Source organism: Apostichopus japonicus, chromosome 13 (genome assembly GCF_037975245.1).
Source record: "Apostichopus japonicus isolate 1M-3 chromosome 13, ASM3797524v1, whole genome shotgun sequence".
Lineage (NCBI taxonomy): Eukaryota > Metazoa > Echinodermata > Holothuroidea > Aspidochirotida > Stichopodidae > Apostichopus > Apostichopus japonicus.
This window is the reverse complement of record NC_092573.1, coordinates 10572538-10591909: the sequence shown is the minus strand read 5'-3', so window position 1 is coordinate 10591909 and position 19372 is coordinate 10572538. Positions and strand designations below refer to the sequence as shown.

General features: G+C 37.2%; 1 protein-coding gene across 2 annotated transcripts in view; it reads right to left on the bottom strand.

Moving 5' to 3' along the window:
• Window positions 1–16164, bottom strand: part of LOC139978157 (unconventional myosin-Ie-like) — a 57047-nt gene extending 40883 nt beyond the window's left edge. The window contains exons 1-3 of one of the 2 annotated variants that reach the window (XM_071988059.1): window positions 15707–16164; window positions 11626–11751; window positions 4915–5004 (exon numbers count right to left, since the gene is read on the bottom strand). In XM_071988059.1, coding sequence (XP_071844160.1) covers window positions 4915–5004; window positions 11626–11751; window positions 15707–15709 — 219 coding nt within the window. In that variant the 5' untranslated portion in view covers window positions 15710–16164. The remainder of the gene's footprint in view (window positions 1–4914; window positions 5005–11625; window positions 11752–15706) is intronic. The other variant, XM_071988058.1, reaches the window with a different exon arrangement.
• Between the last annotated feature and the right edge of the window lie 3208 nt (window positions 16165–19372).

The window sequence follows — 19372 nt, the reverse complement described above, 5'->3', positions numbered from 1 at the left end:
ATTATACCATACTGATGTCAAACATTTATGAGACACCTTTATATAATGAGAGCCAACGTGTGGTTAATATGCTTCCTCATAGACACAAGAATCGTTTCTACTGCACAAATTCTTCGTTGTACCTTTGTTAACAGTCACATACATACTGTGTACTCTATATACAGGGAGTGTAATGCTAGATAAGCCCACAAGGGTTTCTTGATGCACTTCACTTCCTTTCACATTCCACAACTCCCTGTATTTGCTACATTTGTTGTATATATGTTGTGAAAAAAACAAATAAATTAAACGAAATAATCGAAACATAAGATTTTCAGTATTTCATTTGTTTCCCTTCTTCTTAGTTTGTCTTTCATTTTCCTAGTATGGGTCAAATCGAATATTAAAACAATATGTACAAGTAGCACTGTAACTGATTTGACAGAGCACATTTCTTAGGATTCATCCTTTGGTTGTTGGAATGTTCAGCAAATTACAATGTCGGACAAAATGTAGCAAAATAACCAAGATTGACCAATATGTACGCTGTCTGAGAGATGTGTAGGTTTGGTGAATAGAATACCAATATGTACACTGTAGGAGAGATGTGTAGGTTTGGTGTGTAGAACACCTATATGTACACTGTAGGAGAGATATGTGTAGGTTTGGTGAATAGAACAGCAATATGTACACTGTAGGAGAGATACACATACTGTAGGTTTGGTCAATAGAACATCAAAATGACACTGTAAGAGAGATGCGTAGGTTTGGTGAATAAAACACCAATATGTACACTGTAGGAGAGTTGTGTAGGTTTGGTCAAATAGAACACCAATATGTACACTGTAGGAGAGACATGTGTAGGTTTGGTGAATAGAACAGCAATATGTACACTGTAGGAGAGATGTGTAGGTTTGGTGAATAGAACAGCAATATTTACACTGTAGGAGAGATACACATACTGTAGGTTTGGTGAATAGAACATCAAAATGACACTGTACGAGAGATGCGTAGGTTTGGTGAGTAAAACACCAATATGTACACTGTAGGAGAGATGTGTAGGTTTAGTGAATAGAACACCAATATGTACACTGTAGGAGAGACATGTGTAGGTTTGGTGAATAGAACACCAATATGTACAATATGTAGGTTTGGGGAACATTAAAAACACCAGCGTTGGGCAATTAAAGCACAAAAAGTTTTTAGCAAAATTTGCTTGGTAAAATCTTCTCATTTATATACATGGTTTACCAGATAAGCAGCTTAAACAAAAGTTCCAATTTTTTTGAAAATGAACAGTTTTATGAATACTCCCTTTTTTCGAAAACTCACAGAATCACTTTAAGGGAAATTTTAGACCATAACAACTTAAAACCTGTCATATATATTCAACTCTTGTAACAATAACCTTTAGATATTTTGCCGTCTCATCTATCGGTACAGTTGTAAACTGTGTGCAGTACTGATACTATTTACTGTATGCTCTCAATCAGGAAGCCAAACGAGGATGCTCCCTATTGTTTTCTTCTTAATTCTAACCTACTTAGCACAGGAAGTGATTGCTATCACTTGAAATGTAACACTTCCGTTTAAGGTCCAAAAAAGACAACTGCAAGAAGCTTAAAAGGCAAAATACATAATGGTGATATATATGGCATTGATATCTACTGTACATATTGACGACTAGAGGGATGAATTTTATAAACATTTGTTTCAAGTTTGTTTTACAATGTGGAAAACAGTATTAATTAGTGAATTATTTACAGATCTCAGGTAGCTCAGATCCAAACCCAACTTGTTGTCATTTGCCAACCACCACCAGCTTGCATCAAATGTTTTTCACTTATCAAATGCAATTGAACAGATTTGTGACATTGGTAGTGTGTTACATTAGCATGGCAGCTGATGTTTAACCAGGAAGCCAGTTGGATTTATGATTCTTTACCATAAAATTGTAGAGCAAGTGAGTTTAATTTGTCCAAGAATTAAGTACTTAAGAACCAGAAAAAGATGAGAGATTTCGATCTCTTTGTTTGTAGCAACGCCCACTTGTGGGCATCGACCAATTAATCCACTAGTAAGCATTTTTTCGGTATAGAATTTCTATTCCAAAATGTTCAAGATCTAGAAAAAAAACAGCCTTCGTAGGTGGAATATTAGACACACAGATCATGAGTAAATGGACATTTCCATTTGCCAATTCTGAATTTGCAGCTCTGTCACCAACCGTCCCTTTAATAATTGTTATTAATGAATGAGAGATACATGACAAATGTTGTTTATGCACTGTGAAATATTTCACAACTTATGCCAAGCCAAAGTCTTCTAGTTTAATTAACAGAGAATATTAAAGGCCAATTTTGAGACCATTTCTGACAACGGATTGACCCATTGAGCCAATTTTGAGGTCATTTGAGATAATCTGTTGACCCTGTGAAGCTCAGAGCACTTGGAAAACAGATAAAGGTCAGGAGTGTTTAAAGCACCCAACACAAGAGTATCAACTCTTTGAAGCAGTTTTCTTTTCCTGGATGACTGTACATATTTTGATCAGATTTATTTAATATTGAGCCAATTCACAAAATTGAACTGAAATTGACCAAACTTTGTTCAACAAAAGAATATCATAGCAGGGGAGAACTCACAGATTAACTGTAGCTTTAATTTTGCAATTAACATGTTTACAAGGATTACATACTTTGACACATGCTGACCTCATGTGACCTTTGACCTCTACCAATTTCGATATAGGGTTCTTGCAATCATGAAGCTGGATCTACATACCAAGTATGAAGTTCTACAAAGATGTACTTTTTGAGTCAACATGTTTACAAGGATAACATACTTTGACACATGCTGACCTTGTGTGACCTTTGACCACTACCAATTTTAGATAGGGTTCTTACAATCACCAAGCTGGTCCTACATACCAAGTATGAAGTTCTACAAAGATGCACTTTTGAGTTATCATGTTTACAATGTCCTACAGACATTGATTTATATGATGACCTTAAATGACCTTTGATCTCCACCAATTTTAATAAGGGTCTTGTGCTCACAACGCTTGACCTACATACTATGTATGAAGTCATGTTTTATCTCCTAAAAGAAAGAAATTAACAATGTAAAATAGGTCACAGAACCATTGATATGCTGGCTGCACCAATGTTGTCTCCAGCGATCATTCCCAAAGAGCATTAATCACAGGACTGATGCCCTTGCTTTGTCTACAAAGGTACAGTAGCTAATCTCCATTAAAAGAAACTAATAACTAGGGCTTGGGAGAATAACTCCACTGCACCTCTGAGCTGCAACTTGTACTGTTTGTGTTGCAACTGCCTAAGTTTTTCAAAATCTGTTCTTGTCGTCTTCATTGCACACCCATTACCATAGACTGAACTCAGCGTTTAAAACTTTGCAATCTGAGCGATACATCCTTGGGTGGAGCTCCAGTTTATAAACTGTCTTCTAATTATCCAGCATGTAGCAACCATCAAACAAATCCATGAAAACACAGCATTACCTCATTCCTAGACCTAAAAATCTTAAATTTCACCCCTGGAAATGATCTGTAGCTCTATACAACTAACACATTTTTACTTTCATAATGAGAAAAAAAACACAACGAAAGTGAAGGATTTCACATTCCCTACCATGTATGACAAATCACAACTACAATAAAAAGTTCTGAAATTATCACTTATCGGCAATTAACAGTAATGCTGTGTTTCCACGGTTTGTTTCATAATTGCTACGCTGGCTAACTACGGGATGTCACGAAATCTGTAGAGATAAATTTCGCACCTTTAGGTCGCACCCCATTATTTGTGGAAAGTCGCAATTAGAAGGTTCAATTCACTGGAATATCCCTGGCACGACCATTTTATTACCTTTGATATTTTCACAGTTCCTGTTAATCCTTTTTTTCCTACTTCCAGCAGCAGTGCACAAGTAACATATATACTAAGCTTCATCAGGAAGACACCACTAGGAAAATAACAGGAACCTTGCGGATACTGTACATGTACATTGACCAGTAGAGAGATATGTCATCACAAAATACCAAAAACACAAAAAAAAGTCAAAATACAGTTTTGAGTAATACCTGTATACAATTGTAAATTAAATGGCACCTATCATTTGTATGTATATACTGTATGTATGTATGTATGTATTTTAGATCCTCCTGCAAGCAGGAACTCGCTAAGAAGCCTCATTGGCTTATCAAAGCCGCAAGCTGACCGAAGTGAGTCTTTTAGATTCATATTTAACCTCCATGATTATGAATTGTCAATTGTCAACAACTCTGTTACTGGGCGACATACATTAATCTAGGAGTGACTCGAACTTTTGACCTTATGATTGAATGGCACTGGCGTTAACCACTGAGCTAACACTCACTACAATTCATTGACTCCATTTCATTTTACGTCATTTTCTGTAGGCACTGTCCATATACTGTATGTACTTTAACCTTTTTTATTTTTTTTGCAATTTACGTAAATTTAATTATGTAAAACTGACTGGGAAAATTTAGACAATGGAACAGATCAAAGCAAGTTATGGCTAGAACAGAATTTGAACCAGTGACTCAGAGGTCCCTGGTTCGAATCCTGTTATAGCCACAAATTCTTTTATTCATGTTAGTGTATGTGTGCATGCATTTGTTTTGCTATCTGACCGAGGACTTGAACAAAAGAATTCCAGGTCCTCGGTTGTGATTTCCAAAGAATCACCAGGTCCTTGGAAGAATTCTATTGTATGGGGGTATTGTTAAGGTTAGGGTACGTGGATTTGAACAATGGAAAATACAATGGGGTCCTCGGTCTGAATGTAATACAAACATGTGCGTGAGTGTCTGAGTGTTAATACCTGTGCGTCTGTACATTATAGTCACAGCAAATTAATACCGAAGGTAAATATGGTATTACTTACAGCTCCTTGATACATGTCAACCTCCCGATCGGTAAAGTAGGGCATCTGCTTAAACGGATTGATGGATATAAGCACAGGACCGATGTACGTCTGAAAGGGAAGTCTGATTAAGGAAAATGATAAAAAATCACTACTTTGATAAAAAACCTGTCATGACTTGATACTGAAGGGATATTCACTTAAAAGAGTCTGAAAACGTATCTCTCTCAAAGTCAAAAATTTCCGGTACTCAATGCAAGTATTATTTGATATGCTTAGCAGATCAGCAACATATGCATTTTTAATAAAGTCAAGGAATATATGGGGTAGGGAACAGTGGTGAGGGCAGAGGCAATGAATATTGGGGGGGGGGGGAGAAAGTTAAACACTTCACCAGTGAGTCAAATATTGGGTGAGTTTTCACAAACAGTAAAGAAAGATTTAACTACCTGTGTTGGTATCTACAGCAAGACTTCCTTATTTTTCATTTACTGTTAGCCCAGCAGTGAGACTGAATGGAAGCGCCCTTGTACATTGTTCAAGCACTGATAGGTGTCAACAACTTCATGCCTCCACCCAGTAATACATGCAATACCCGGGTACAAACATCAACATAACAAGGATATAGCACCACACCACAGAGACGGCCACAGGTTCACTAATCGACTGTAAACACAGATCGCTATTCTATCTACAATGCAATATGAGTATAAAGTACAGTGTTGATCAGCTCACCACTGGATACAGTAGTTGCAGTACTAATGATACAACACGTACTGTAGGCACATCAACAGAGATAAATGTGTTGTTGACAACATATGATAATATCTGAAAGCCTTTGAAACAAAGTCTGGCTTACATGTTCATCTCATAATTGCTGTATTGTGTCTAACAAGTAAATATTACCTTTTTGTGAAAATGTAAAATACTGTAAGTGCAAAAATTCAGAAAGGAAACAGGCTTTGAGATTCCTCACCATGTTGTATGAAAACACTTTTTATGTAACACTGCACACATAAGTGTGCAAAGTTCTAGATTGCAAATGACCTTTGACTTTCATAGATCACAGGTTCTGAATGGTATTAAATATCTACACATTATGGACCTTTAATCAAAGCTGTGCTTTTACAGTAGTTACTTTTTTGTTAGGTTTTCAGACTTCCACCTCTAACAGGCCTGTATAAATGTCTTTTGACCTCTACGAAAAGCAATGTTGGTTTCTGTTACTCACTGAGTTGGAAACACATGCAAAACATGATGTAAACTTTGTTGTTGAATTCATCATGGTGCAGTAATAAGGTTTTCAGAATTCAACCTCCAGTGACCTGAAATGACCTTTGATCTAAGGTTCTTGTACACACTAATGTGTGAATCTTCATACCAAGTATGGAAATCACATGAGCTTTGCTTTTCCAGTTATCATGTTCACTATGTTTTCAGACCTTGACCTCTGTTGACCAAAAGTGACCTTTGACACATGAATAAACAATACGGTTCTTCTGAATCCGCAAGCCATGTATTAACTCAAACCCAAGTTTTGCAATGGAAGTTTTCCTGTTGATAAACTTTTCAGATTTTGCTTGTTAGTGACTACAGATGAACTATGACCTCTATGACAAGCAATAGGGTTCTCTTACACAATATGATGAATCCATCTACCAAGTATGATATTAATCCATGGACATCAAATGCTCTTTTGAGTTGTCATGATCATGAGTCCAGGACATCACATACATTTGAACACATAGATACTGTACACACGAACTAACTCTATCACCATCAAATAGGTTTTTTCCTCCTTCAGAATCAATTAGAGAAAATGGAGATAAGATATATCAATCAAAACAACTTAGAAATAAAGGTTAAAGAAAATTTGCAAGTTTTGTATCAAGAGGAGCTCTGAAGTAATAACATTGTAATCCACAAAGTTGTTCTTTTCACTTTTACCACAATATTATTACAGACTGCTGCTGCTGTGTTAACTTACTGGTAATTTGGGAATAGCATGCTCTTAGATATGCATAGTCCCGAGGTAAATGTTTTCGCTGTCAAGTGGATCAAAAACTTATCAAGCCTTGATAATCAGAGTGAAAATTTTGTTCAATTTGTAAATGCCGCTTTTGAAGATTTCATTAAACCCTACCCTCTTACTGTAATTTAATTATCATCAGTATAATGAGTTCCCTTCCTTAGGTATACTGATAATATAAAAAATGATAAATGAATAACTACTGTACACTAACACAAAGAGACTGTAGGGCTGCTGAATGAGTCAAATGAAAAATGAAACTCTCTGTGTTTCGAACAGTTCTAAAATAAACTAGCTACTGTAATAATGGCAAGCACGTTCAAAGCTCATTTCCACAACAAATGTTAACAACACTTCCTGTACATTTTATATATATATAGATTACTAAATGGTTACGATTTCATTGTACTGTGACGTTTAACAGCTCCGGCTTTATTTTACATGTAAGGTATTGTCTGAAGTAGTCATGAAGCATGTCATAGGCATGCTGATTAAGCAATTTCATTTAATTGTATAAAGTACATACCTAATTACTTAGGTGTGAAACTTTTCTATACTGTGTGTTGCACATCAAACAGTATAACATTGTGATGATACAATTAGGCCTCACTTTATGTATGTGTGTGATCTTGTAGGGCTTTTTTTCCTAGATCAACTCGAGACGAAACCTGACTTTGCCAGCGTCAGATTATACAGAGATGACGGACTTACTGTTATGCAATGTCGCTTAGGAAGCAAAGCCGATTGCACGAAAAAAAAGCTAATCAAGATCATTCAAGCTCTCAGCCTCAGATCACAGTACAGACAAATCTAGAATCAGCCAACTTCCTTGACGTCAACCTAAACCTACCAACCAGCAAACACCAACCCTACAGGAAACCCTATATGAACCGATGTACATATAGATGTACAGTCTAACCACCCACCGGCCATAATCAAGCATATTCCATCAGCAATAGGAAAGAGAATTTCTATGCTGTCATCAAACCAAGGAGTTTCCAGCAAGGCAGCAGCCGCATACAAAAAAATTACGTTGGAAAAAGTAGCAGCTACTCAGAAACCATCAGCTTTACCCAACACAAGCCCGACAAAATATAGGACAAATCGCAACTGAAAAATAACGTGGTTCAACCCCCCTCCCCAACCCCCCCCCCCCAAGCTAGAACGTGCACAATGGCAACATAACTTGTTAATATCTTGTGATATAATATTTATATATCATATCCAATTATAACTCAGTTCACTAAGTTATATATATTAAGGTTCTTTTTGCTTTCTTTCTTTTTCTGAAAGCGAAACGGGAAGATTTTTTGTTTAAATAAATACCCATATGAATACACTGATATTAATGAGAATAATTTGTTTTAGCAACTGTATCATGAAATTAAAGGAGAATACTATTTCAGGAAATTGAGGGATGTCTGCCTTTAATTAACAACAAGAAAAAGTAAATTTATTATAAACAAATTTGATGAAAGCAAATACTGTAAACAAGGGAATTGAAACCAGGGACCACCCTCTGTATTGCAAGTCCTCTACCAGCTACTGTAACAATTGAGCAATCCACAGGTCTTATGGCAGTTGGTAAAAATTCAATACCAATTATTCTTTTCTGACTACCCCCATAAGCCCATCCCAAACCACCTTGGTTGTTGACACCTAAATGCAAGAAGCCAAAACGTAATTTTACGTACCAGGTTCTAATGTATTTTCCTGCAACTCAACCACTATATATATATACAGTACGCGTGCAGTGTTGATTCCTAAGAGTGTATACAGTAATAACTTCTGAAACCTGATTTACTCTCGTTACCGTAGGGACCATACAGTATGTAGAATTATAATTAATCAATATATACAGAACAGTTTCAGAAATACAGTTATTCCCAAAAGTCTGCAATATTCTACGTAGATGACAAAACCTTTGGGGTCAGAACCTGTCTATAATTGTTTTATCATTCCCTTGAGATTTTCTTGTCTTTGTCCTTTTGCACAGCATGAGAATCATAACTATTGCGGGCAAAAGTTTGAAGGACCATTCACTTAACACAGAATACAGGCTTTTTATGCTATAACCCCTATACACTAACAGTCTAACTTATACATACAATTCAATATATATAACACAATTCAAGCAGATGCTATCATATGGTCGGTTTGTTCTTACGGCTTCATCAGAGTATTTCAGCATAAAGAACAAATCTGTAAAATATATCCAGAGCACAAGATTTGCATCTTTTAACTAAGATTTCTCTTAATTTTCTTTCAATTGTCAAAGCATGTTTTTGTATCTGATCGTTAATTACAGTACTTACTGTAATTTGCAAGAATTTTACAGCTGGCCTTAACAAATATTTATGTTTTTTGTTTTACACAGGATTACAACTTTTCACTCCACAAAATCACAAATTAAATAATTAACAAGAAAAGGTAAATTTATTATAAACAGATTTTATGAAAGCAAATACTGTAGACAAGGGAAATTGAAACCAGTGACCAGTGTAGTGCTATTAGCCCAGTGGCGTGGGAATGTACTTTTGAGTGGGGGGACTGAAGACTGATGGCCGGCCTGGGGGAGGGGTTTAAGAAGAGGGGGTGTCCCCCTCCCCTTTGAAATTTTTTGCATTTCCAGGTAGCCTCAGATGCAATTTGGTGCAATATAGCACACTTCAACACCGACTCCATTTTGTAAACTTAATTTTGTATTTTCACCTGGCCTTAGATGCAATTTGGTGCTCCAAATGAGATTTTTTTTCTCATTTGGAAATGAAAAAGGGGTTTTCTGTCTTGCGAAGCGGGGGGGCGGAATGATACTTCCGCCCCTCCACATTTTTCCCAGCCCCCCCGGTTCCTACGCCCTTGTATTGGCCGCTATTAGCTAAGTTGTAACAATTAAGCAATCCGGGCCCTACGGTAAAATTGGTGAAATTCTATACCAATTCTTTGCTGACTATTCCCATAAGCCCATCCCTAACCACCTCCCCTCCCTCCCCCTCCCCCCTCAGTTTCAAAGTTCCTTTTTACACTGACAACAAGGACACCTAGATTCAATTGTTACATGAGTACAGTATGTAACTATATCAGCAGACCAACAAACACTGACCCCCCCAAAAAATAAACAAATTTTCTTGTTTCTTTGAAACAAGATCTGAACATTAGTAAGCTACTGTAATTAACTTTACAGTAATATTTTCATAGGTTGAGGGTGCATGGAACTGTGTTCACATTCAAGGCTAAATTGCTGCTTTAAATTTCAACAATTCAAGTGATTCAGTTTTCTTATGGACCAAATTAAGCATATTCGCATTCACGAAGAAAAATATTAAACAGCTCACACAAAGGTAGTTTTCCCTTTTGAGGTAAATTTCCCTTAGAGAACAATAGAAACTTGGAAATGACACTGTAGGCTATTTTGCTGCATAATAGACAAGTCAATGCAAGTACAGTAAATTGACTCTATTGCACTATTATGTGACCTCATTGTTAGCAAAGTAGCAGGTTCACCAACTTATTTAGGGTGATGAACCATAATGACAGTTACAATACGCTGTAGTTAGGCAAGCCTATGGCATTGCTCACATTGCATGAGAATGCAAGATCACCTGAGGGGAGGTAAAAAACTGGCAAATCATCATCTTATTACACAGAATAACAGAAGCACAAGGTCAACAATAATTGTTTACAAATCAGATGGGTAGTTTTAGTGTTACAGTGCCCCCCCCCCACCCCCTTTACACTCAAACTAGTCTGGGTTTATGCTGGTTCATAATGGCAAGTAACTGTAAATCTTGGGTCACACAATACCCCGAAGCATTCGCACGACCAAGAAGAAGGACCTTACAATTTATATCCTTTGCGTTGCTCAAATTCGAGACCATCAATGAAACTAATCCACTGCCATCCCACACCAGCTACTGTTTGCATTTTATAGCCATACAGTATATACATGTATTTCAAAATCAGTTATATAGACAGAAATTTAAGACACATGGTTCATCATCTCCCAATTGATGAGGAGCTGAGAATAAATTTTGCGACATAACTATTAAGGTTAATCACATTTTAATCCCTCTGTATATATATATATATGTATATATATATATATATATATATATATATAGAAGCTCCCTGTATTTAGAACTCAGTTTCTCGAACAATAAATATCAATCAATGTCTTTGATTGTTTTGCCGTTATCAGGCCACTGTAGCTTGATTTCAAGACCTATTTTGAGGTTTACGAGCAATAACTCTGGGAGGCAAAAATTAAGAACATTGCCACTTCTAGCACCCATTACAACATTGACTTTAATCAGCCATGTGCATATTTATGGGAATTAGAAAAACCATATCACATTGTTAATATTGTACTCATAACATTCATTTCATTGCATTTGAAAAAACTAAAACAAATAAATGTTAATTAGTTAGTAATTCATTTTTCCTCTCAGGTTTAGTGCTTTGATTCCTCATCGATTTCCTATTATTCCTAGGAATTTTGGCATGTTCAACAAATTAGCTTGAAAAATAGAAGCAGTGATAACAAATTGTCACAATGCTATTCAGTAGACACTTTTGTAAATATATTTGTTCCATGTACCTCTTTCTGACCCTCCACTTTCATCTTACGCTAATCTCTACCCTTCTCTCCACCACCCCCTCCCACCCCCTCATTTAAATAAAAAAGAACAAAATCAAAAGGATACATAAATCAAGTCTTCGTTGAAGCGTTTCTTGAGGTTTTCAACGATGGCATTCTCCTGAATCTTGGTCAGCAGAACCATGTCCTCCACGCCAGCCTGTTTCTTGGTGTTACTTTGCCAGTGGTATGCCTATATATAAACAAGGAACAACGCAAATTATATTTAAGCAAGGAACAACGCAATTGTGAGAACATGTCAGTTGACATAGTATTCAATCTAAAACTAGTTAAAAACAGAACTTTACTTTGTTATTGATTGTGAAAGTGACCACAATGGTTACAACTGCTATTATAACTGGCCAAATTTCTCCCAAACTTACTTGTATGGGAATTTATGTGTTATGATGCTTACCTGTCTCGACTTTGGATACTTACATGCACTTTCCTTATCTACAGGACCTAACCTACAGTACTTACTACAACTTGGTAACATTTTAGCACTGTGTTTCAATTCCCACAATTGGGACCGGAGACAGGAACAAAGTAAATTAATGTTTCCAAAGCTAATAATAGGCCAACACTTTAGGCCTTTCCTTAAAACTTTGGTTATTTTGAGAGGGATGGGGAATAGGGGGGGGGGGGGTTTGCTGCAGCTTTTTTGATCCAAGCTGTGCTCTTGCTATGATGTTGCCACATGCTGAGCTATACATTAACTGGGCATTGACACCATTATTTTTTTCTTCACTTTAATACAGATCTATTAAATGGTTTTCATTTTATATTAGTTTTCATTTCAAAATTTTCATGAATTGCTTGGAAAACCTGAAAACATCTGACCGAGTGAACTTAGTGAAGTCGCCATACTGTGATACAGAAGGCATAGACGGGTTTAATAACTTTTCTGTAAAGGCCAGGTGTTAATCCAGTAACCTGTAGCTACAGTAAGTACTATGAAAAGGGAAGAAAATGTTGTTAAATGCAAACACAGTATACATCTAATTTACCAAACAACTTTTAGTCTTTAATCACTAAAAAAGCTCTGTCAGGTGTTCCTGATTACCGGCATATATAGATCATTATAACTTGAAAGCAGAAAGAGATTCCAATTGTTGCTGTTGTCTTTGGATTAAAAACAAAATGAATGTCCTAGTGTTATGTTCAAGTCAAGGTTAATCAAGGTCAATATGCATTTAGTAACAGGTTTTGCCTACAGTAGGGTTGACACTGAACCCATTTAAAATGATACTATATTTTCAACATGTTCAAATGCTTACAACTATTCTCATGGCTCTAGTTTACACATCAATGTATGTGTGTGTGTCTTATGACTCAAACAAAGACTGTGTGGGTCTACTTTGAACATGACCAATAAATACACTGAAAAAAAATTTAAAAAAAAAATTGATCTGCTATTATCCTTGTTTTAGACTAGGAACAGGAATTTGTCCTGAAGGATAATATTTCCATGAGCTTTCAAACCTTACACCAGCATGCTGGTCATAACAAGTTCCAAACAAAAGATTTTTAATTATCACAATCCATCAAGATGAAATGTGATATCTCCATCAATTGGAATTTGACGGCAGCCTCAAGTTGATCTCCACTGCATGCATGAGCAATACAGGTTACAAGGAAACAGTACTGTATGTCCAGTACTGTATGAACTGTGTGTATTCCAACAAAGGTTGCTTAATCCATCTTTGGGAACACTGTCTAAAATACCTTGGAATTTAGCAGAAAGTGCCATCTAATATATGGGATGATTGATTCCCATTATCGCCTATTAGGCCTACACGCTAAACATTCAATACATCCTAGCATGATTGACAAGCCTACCACTGCATGCTGCCTGGGTACATACAGAGTAGAAACCTTCAAAACAATATCCTTTGTGAAACAGTATTCAGTTGCGCTAGAAACACTGGTTACTATATACATTAACATAGTAATACCGGCCCCCCCCCCTCCCCCCCAAAAAAAAAAAAAATTGGCTATGTCCAAGAAAAAATAAGCAAGATAAATACTGTAATTCCTTGACTGCAACTGAAGAAAGTTCTATAATAATGCTGTTTTGAAGCTGGTGCAATATAAATTCTGAAAATTTGCTTCTGAGTCCACAATGGCCCATTTGTGGACCTGTGGACCCAACATAACTTTGTAGAGAAACTAAGTCCATAAATGAAAATAGGACAAGTTAACTCCAACTAGTTAAATATATTGTAAGTACTGAAGGAAAGAAAAGAGATGTTTTGAGGCTGGTGTACAGGAACAGAAAGAATCTTTATTTATTGTAGCAAACTATCTGTTAATCAAGGTATATCACATAACAAGAATTTATGCAAATGAGAATATAAAAGGAACTTATGCATACTAAGGAAGCAAGTGTACATATGATCAAAACAATAGGAGAATAATAGAAACAAAGGGAACTACTCGTATCAAAGTTGAAGCATGCAAGATTGAAAATAAACAAAGGTAAATAAAAATATTTGAGGAGAGGTAGTAGTAGCTGTCTGAAACTTTTAGAAAAACAACACAGAAAGCTGTCTGCTACATTCCCCAGGTAGAAAAGAGATTAGGTAGAAATAAATGTTGGAAAATTTGTAAAAAGCAAAAACGATTCTGAGGAGCCAGAATTAATTTTGTTAATGGCTCTTTCCCCCTGGAAAGAAAATCTTAATGCATATTACCTGCAACTTGCAAGTGAAGGTATTGGCTACAAGTACTTAATAGCTCTTGTTGATCACTTTAGTAAGTTCATTTTACTTTTTCCAGTTGTAAATGCAACAAGTCATGTATTGCTGAAGATACTGAATTATGTTTTTTGTACATTTGGTAGTCCAAGGAAATTTGTTTCTGACAATGCGCAGCCGTTTTTAGCATATATATTTCAGTATTTTCTGAAAGATTGGGGTGTTTCTCAAAATTTCATTTCACCTCATCACCCTCAATCAAATTGGTGTGAAAGATGTTTCGGAAATATCAAATCTATGTTACAATGTTTTGATGCTAAAAATCATGTGCTGTGGGCTGATCATATCAATGAGTTTCAATTTGCAATGAATTCAGCTGTTCATGATACTTCAGGGTGTTCTCCTGCTTATTTGTTTTTAGGAAGAGAGTGTTAATGGGTCCAGGTGACCAATCAGTTCTGAATCTACCTTCTGTTAAAGATGATAGATTTCCCAGTTGTGTAAAACAAAATTCTGTCAAAATGGCACAAAGAAATAAGAAGTTTTACGACCAAACAAGAAGTGAAGAAATGGATTATTGTACAGGACATAAATTCTTGTTATGTAATATACCTTGATTAACAGATAGTTTGCTACAGTAAATAAAGATTCATTCTGTTCCTGTACTGTACACCAGCCTCAAAACATCGCTTTTCATTCCTTCAGTACTTACAAAACTAGTTGGAGTTAACTTGGAACATTCTGTCCCCCCCCCACACCCCCTCGAAAAATTACTCTCAAGATTGCTGTCTACACCCCATTCACTTTGAAATGACTGGCAACACGGTGCAGTAGCCAGTAGGAATATACTATAAATAAAAGCTGTAAACGATGCCTGTTGAATCTCAAAGTGTGATTTTGCTGAACAATTTTGCCTAGCCTAGACTGACTGCGACAACAAAGCCACTTTTTTGTCAGGTGTTGTTCGCGCGTTGCCTGATATTCTGCAATTACTGCTGAAGATTGTATCTTCAGGTTTATTGCTAGCAAAGGCCAAATGTAAATTCATCACATCCTTGGGGTATGTACTTGCTACAGCTAAGTAACATAAGACCTAACCAGCAACTGTGGTGTTAGGCCTACTTGATGCCTCACAAGTCACAGTATCAATACGCTAAGTTTTCTCAGATTACTTGTTCCCAGGCTAGTTCATGGATGCAGTACCATATGTTACCTTGTCACATACTGATCCGAAGCCGACATGTCTTTGTTGACTGCTATAGCATTTTTCAAGGGTCATGAAGCCCTAAGAATTAAGCTTAGAATCTTAGGGTCAAGGCTTATTTCATGTAAGGTATTGGCTCAGCCTAGTCCGTTAGGCTAAGAATAAGATATGAAGTAAGGGGTATAGATTTTGTAAGCACTTTAAATTCGTAACTTCGGTCTTCACATTAAAGATGAAAAGAGTCTTACCATCTCTGGTTTGGTCTAACCCTTACGGGTTGCCGAGCCGTTTTTCTTCTAATTTACGTTTGGAATGAATCCCCGGGCTGTGGTCAGTGATACACATGAACTGTGATCGGAAATCGCCCTCTTGAGTCTAACGTTACTTTGAGAACTGTACAAAACTGTCAGGCCTACCATTCGACAGTGGTAGTGTGCGGAAGCTTAATTTAAAACTACAGGCGACAACCTGTGGATTGCTGCCGCAAATGTAATGCGGTTCCGCGGTATGAACAACAATTCCACATTAATTCACCTACGCATCCAAGAGATTAGAGGGTGATAATCCGTACACACTGTTGTAAGAAAAGTGCCCTTCACTATGAGTAGAACCTTTTTATGCCATTGTTTTTGCACATTACTAAGACCAGTTCGTCATGCTATGACCGACCACGACTAACGTGAAACAAAACCTCGTATATAGTGCGTTATTACTAGTTACATGGGACCGAGTAATGCAGAAACTTTCAGACTTGCCAAGTTTGGAAAAGTGCCAGATACTATTTTTATTGTTTCAAAAATTTTATTTTTACTTAATGTAATAACAAAATAGGAAGTTATTTGTTCGAAAGTTAAAATAATATGTAATAAAAGTTGCTAATTGCGTATCTTAATTAATATTTGATAACTTTGACAAAAGTTTGTCAAACTTTTATATCACCTTTTCATAATCACAAGAATGTCAGTTGATTTCATACATCAAAGTTTGATCGATAGTTCCGGGTTGTAGGGTGGGTTACATCAAGGGTGCGATAGTGCATGGTTTTGTATGTAAAATGATTCACTTAGCAAGATAGAGAAAGAAATATATGGACATTTGTGGAAGAAACATTAATTGAGTGATATTTACTGAGTCTAATCACCCACCTGTTTTCTTGTAGGGTTTTCTCAGCTCACCAGCGAGAGGCTAGTGTTGGGTAATTGCAATTAATCAGTGCCGTCGTCATGGGCGGGGGGGGGGGGATGCCCAATATGCCCAATAGCCCAATATGCTCCGTACCTTCGTCTGATGCCCCCCTCCCCCCCGCCTCTGTGTTCCCCTAATGAAATTTGCAATGCCATAAAACAAAGGAGGCAGCAAGATACACAGCTCTTGGTCTTACCTCCAAACTATACCTCCAAACTTACGCAGATGTGGAGCTGATACAATATGTGTGGAAACAAGGGTACCCATGGATGGATTCGCACTAGGCGTGTGGTGACAACTTATATTACCCGCATTCCGTCCCCTCCCTCATGCCCCCCCCCCCACACACACAAACACACATACTACCAAACGTCTGCTTATTTGTACTTATTACGTTTTGGTTAATATATTGACATTCTCAACGGTAGCGTGCAAAGGAAGAACTTTCATATTCTCTCTCTTTCATATAACAGTATCATAAAAATGAAATATTATTTGCAAAGTTGCAGGCAAGTAAAATGGACAACACAATCAGGGGCGTAGCGAGGAATTTGCCAAGAGAGGGGCGAAGTCTATCTAAGCGTAGCGCCACCAGTTGGCGCGTAGCGTACAAGAAAATTTTAGCCGAAAATGCCTCCCAGATCGCTGGAAATGGCACTTCCCAGGCCTTGTAAGTTGCATCTAAGCAACTTTTATTTTTTAAATGACTAGCGATATCATAAAAAATAAGATCAAAAAAAGGGGCGGTCGCCCCCTTCGTCCCCACCCCCCGCCCCCCCCCCCGCCTGAACACAATTACAAAGATGGCTTTAAAACTTCAAAGATACATTGTTTGCATAAAAATACCAGTCTTCCGTATGTCGATCGCTCATAGATGAGGGCGTACTGTAGTTATTGTTCTCTTCTCAGTTTTATTCAAACCATGCATATGGTTCATTGACAAAATAAGACATACATGTCCACGTATATTTAAATAGGCGATAAAACGTCTGCGTATTTGTTTCTTAGACTTTGTTATGCAGTGTACTATGTGAAGTAAAATTTATAAGCTGGAAATTGCTCTTTGAATGTCAGGAGCGGGAGAAGAGGAAAACATTTGCCAGGGTGGACGAACTTCGAATGGGCAGTGTGACGTGCAGCTACTTTGACTTGTGGAGATTGGAGGGGGGGGGGGGGCTACAAAAATAACCTCATGAAGCCTGCAAAATAAATAATAAATAACTATAGACTTAACCATACAGTCTTTTTGAATCCTAATATATATTTATATACATCTGACGTAGTACTGACAAAGTATCGATGGGAAAATAATACAATAACGCCCCCTTCCTGACACTACCGAAGTGAACCGTATCAAAACATGACGTTAATTGTTGACATAACTGATGCAAACAGATCTCGTTGTTTGTCCAGTACTCGCTATAGAGACCAAAGACCGTCAAAAACTGCAGGTTTGATTACTGATAGAAAGGACAAACAACTAGACGTACCAGTGTCCACAGTTAAGCTTTAGATTTATACAAGAAATGCATACAGTTAATTTCTATACTGTATAAACAAATCTACAGAAACCACGAGCTATTATTTCCCTCTCCCAACTCCCCCCCCCCCCCCAACACCAACCTCTCTCTCTCTCCACCGCCCTCCACATCTCTCTCATGCATAATTCAGGAATCATTAATTCAGACGTAGTGAATATATATATATTTGAAAATATTTACAGTTTTCGATAATGCAAATTAACTCAAACTTAGATCAGCATTGCATTCAAAAACAGTTATTAAATTACCCAGAAATCGTTTTTTAAATGGAATTTTATTTGATATTTGGGACAGACAGACAGAGACAGCTGGTACACGGACGACTTCGTAAATTCTGTGATCCCTATGGAGCCACGCCGAATGCACACTAAACCGTTTCATACACCTGGGGTGGCCCGAGTCCACTTAGTTTGCCCCTTAGTGGAGAAACTTGTTCTCTCCACAAGCCTGGTCCAAAAAGTTAGTAATCGGCATATTACCTTTAAAAATATCATATTTATTAGCAAGAGTAGGTCAAAATTTCTTGTAATTTGATCCCCTCCCGCTCTTTCTATGCCCTCCCTCATCCCTCCCTCATCCCTCCCCCTCCCCTCTCCCTCTCTCCGATATCATATTTGTGGGAAAATCATAGTTCCAAATGGGGTAAATTAAACTTTTCCATCAACTTTCTCCTGTACTTTGAGTCTCTTTTTCAATTGGCCCCTCCACCTGTTACTGATCATTTGCTACCTCGAGTCCTGTGCTGTACGCACTTGCGAACGATTAAAAAAGTGCGGGGTTATGCCTGGGCATTGGATGTAGTACCTATGGGGCCTATGACGTCATATAGTCAATTATCAAATGTTAAATAGCCAAAAACAACCTTTTGACCATTACGGGTATACCAAAGGGGCCAAAACCCTTAAAACCATGTTAGAAATCAGACTTTGCAAGTTTACAGGGCATGAATTAACGTAAATTTAATGAAGTATTTTAAGCATGACGGTCCTACCAAAATGGCCGTTAATTTCAAAACCGTGTAGGGTAACAGATGGAAAGTGTACAGTGCATTAGTTATTGTAAAACGCGAACGTTCACGAGGTTAATGTAGGTCAGTGTTAAAACTTGGACAAACATGCGTGAGAAAGTGTCATCTCGGCATCCTCCCAAACCGTAATCCTGATGGATTCAAACTTGTTGGGTATATGG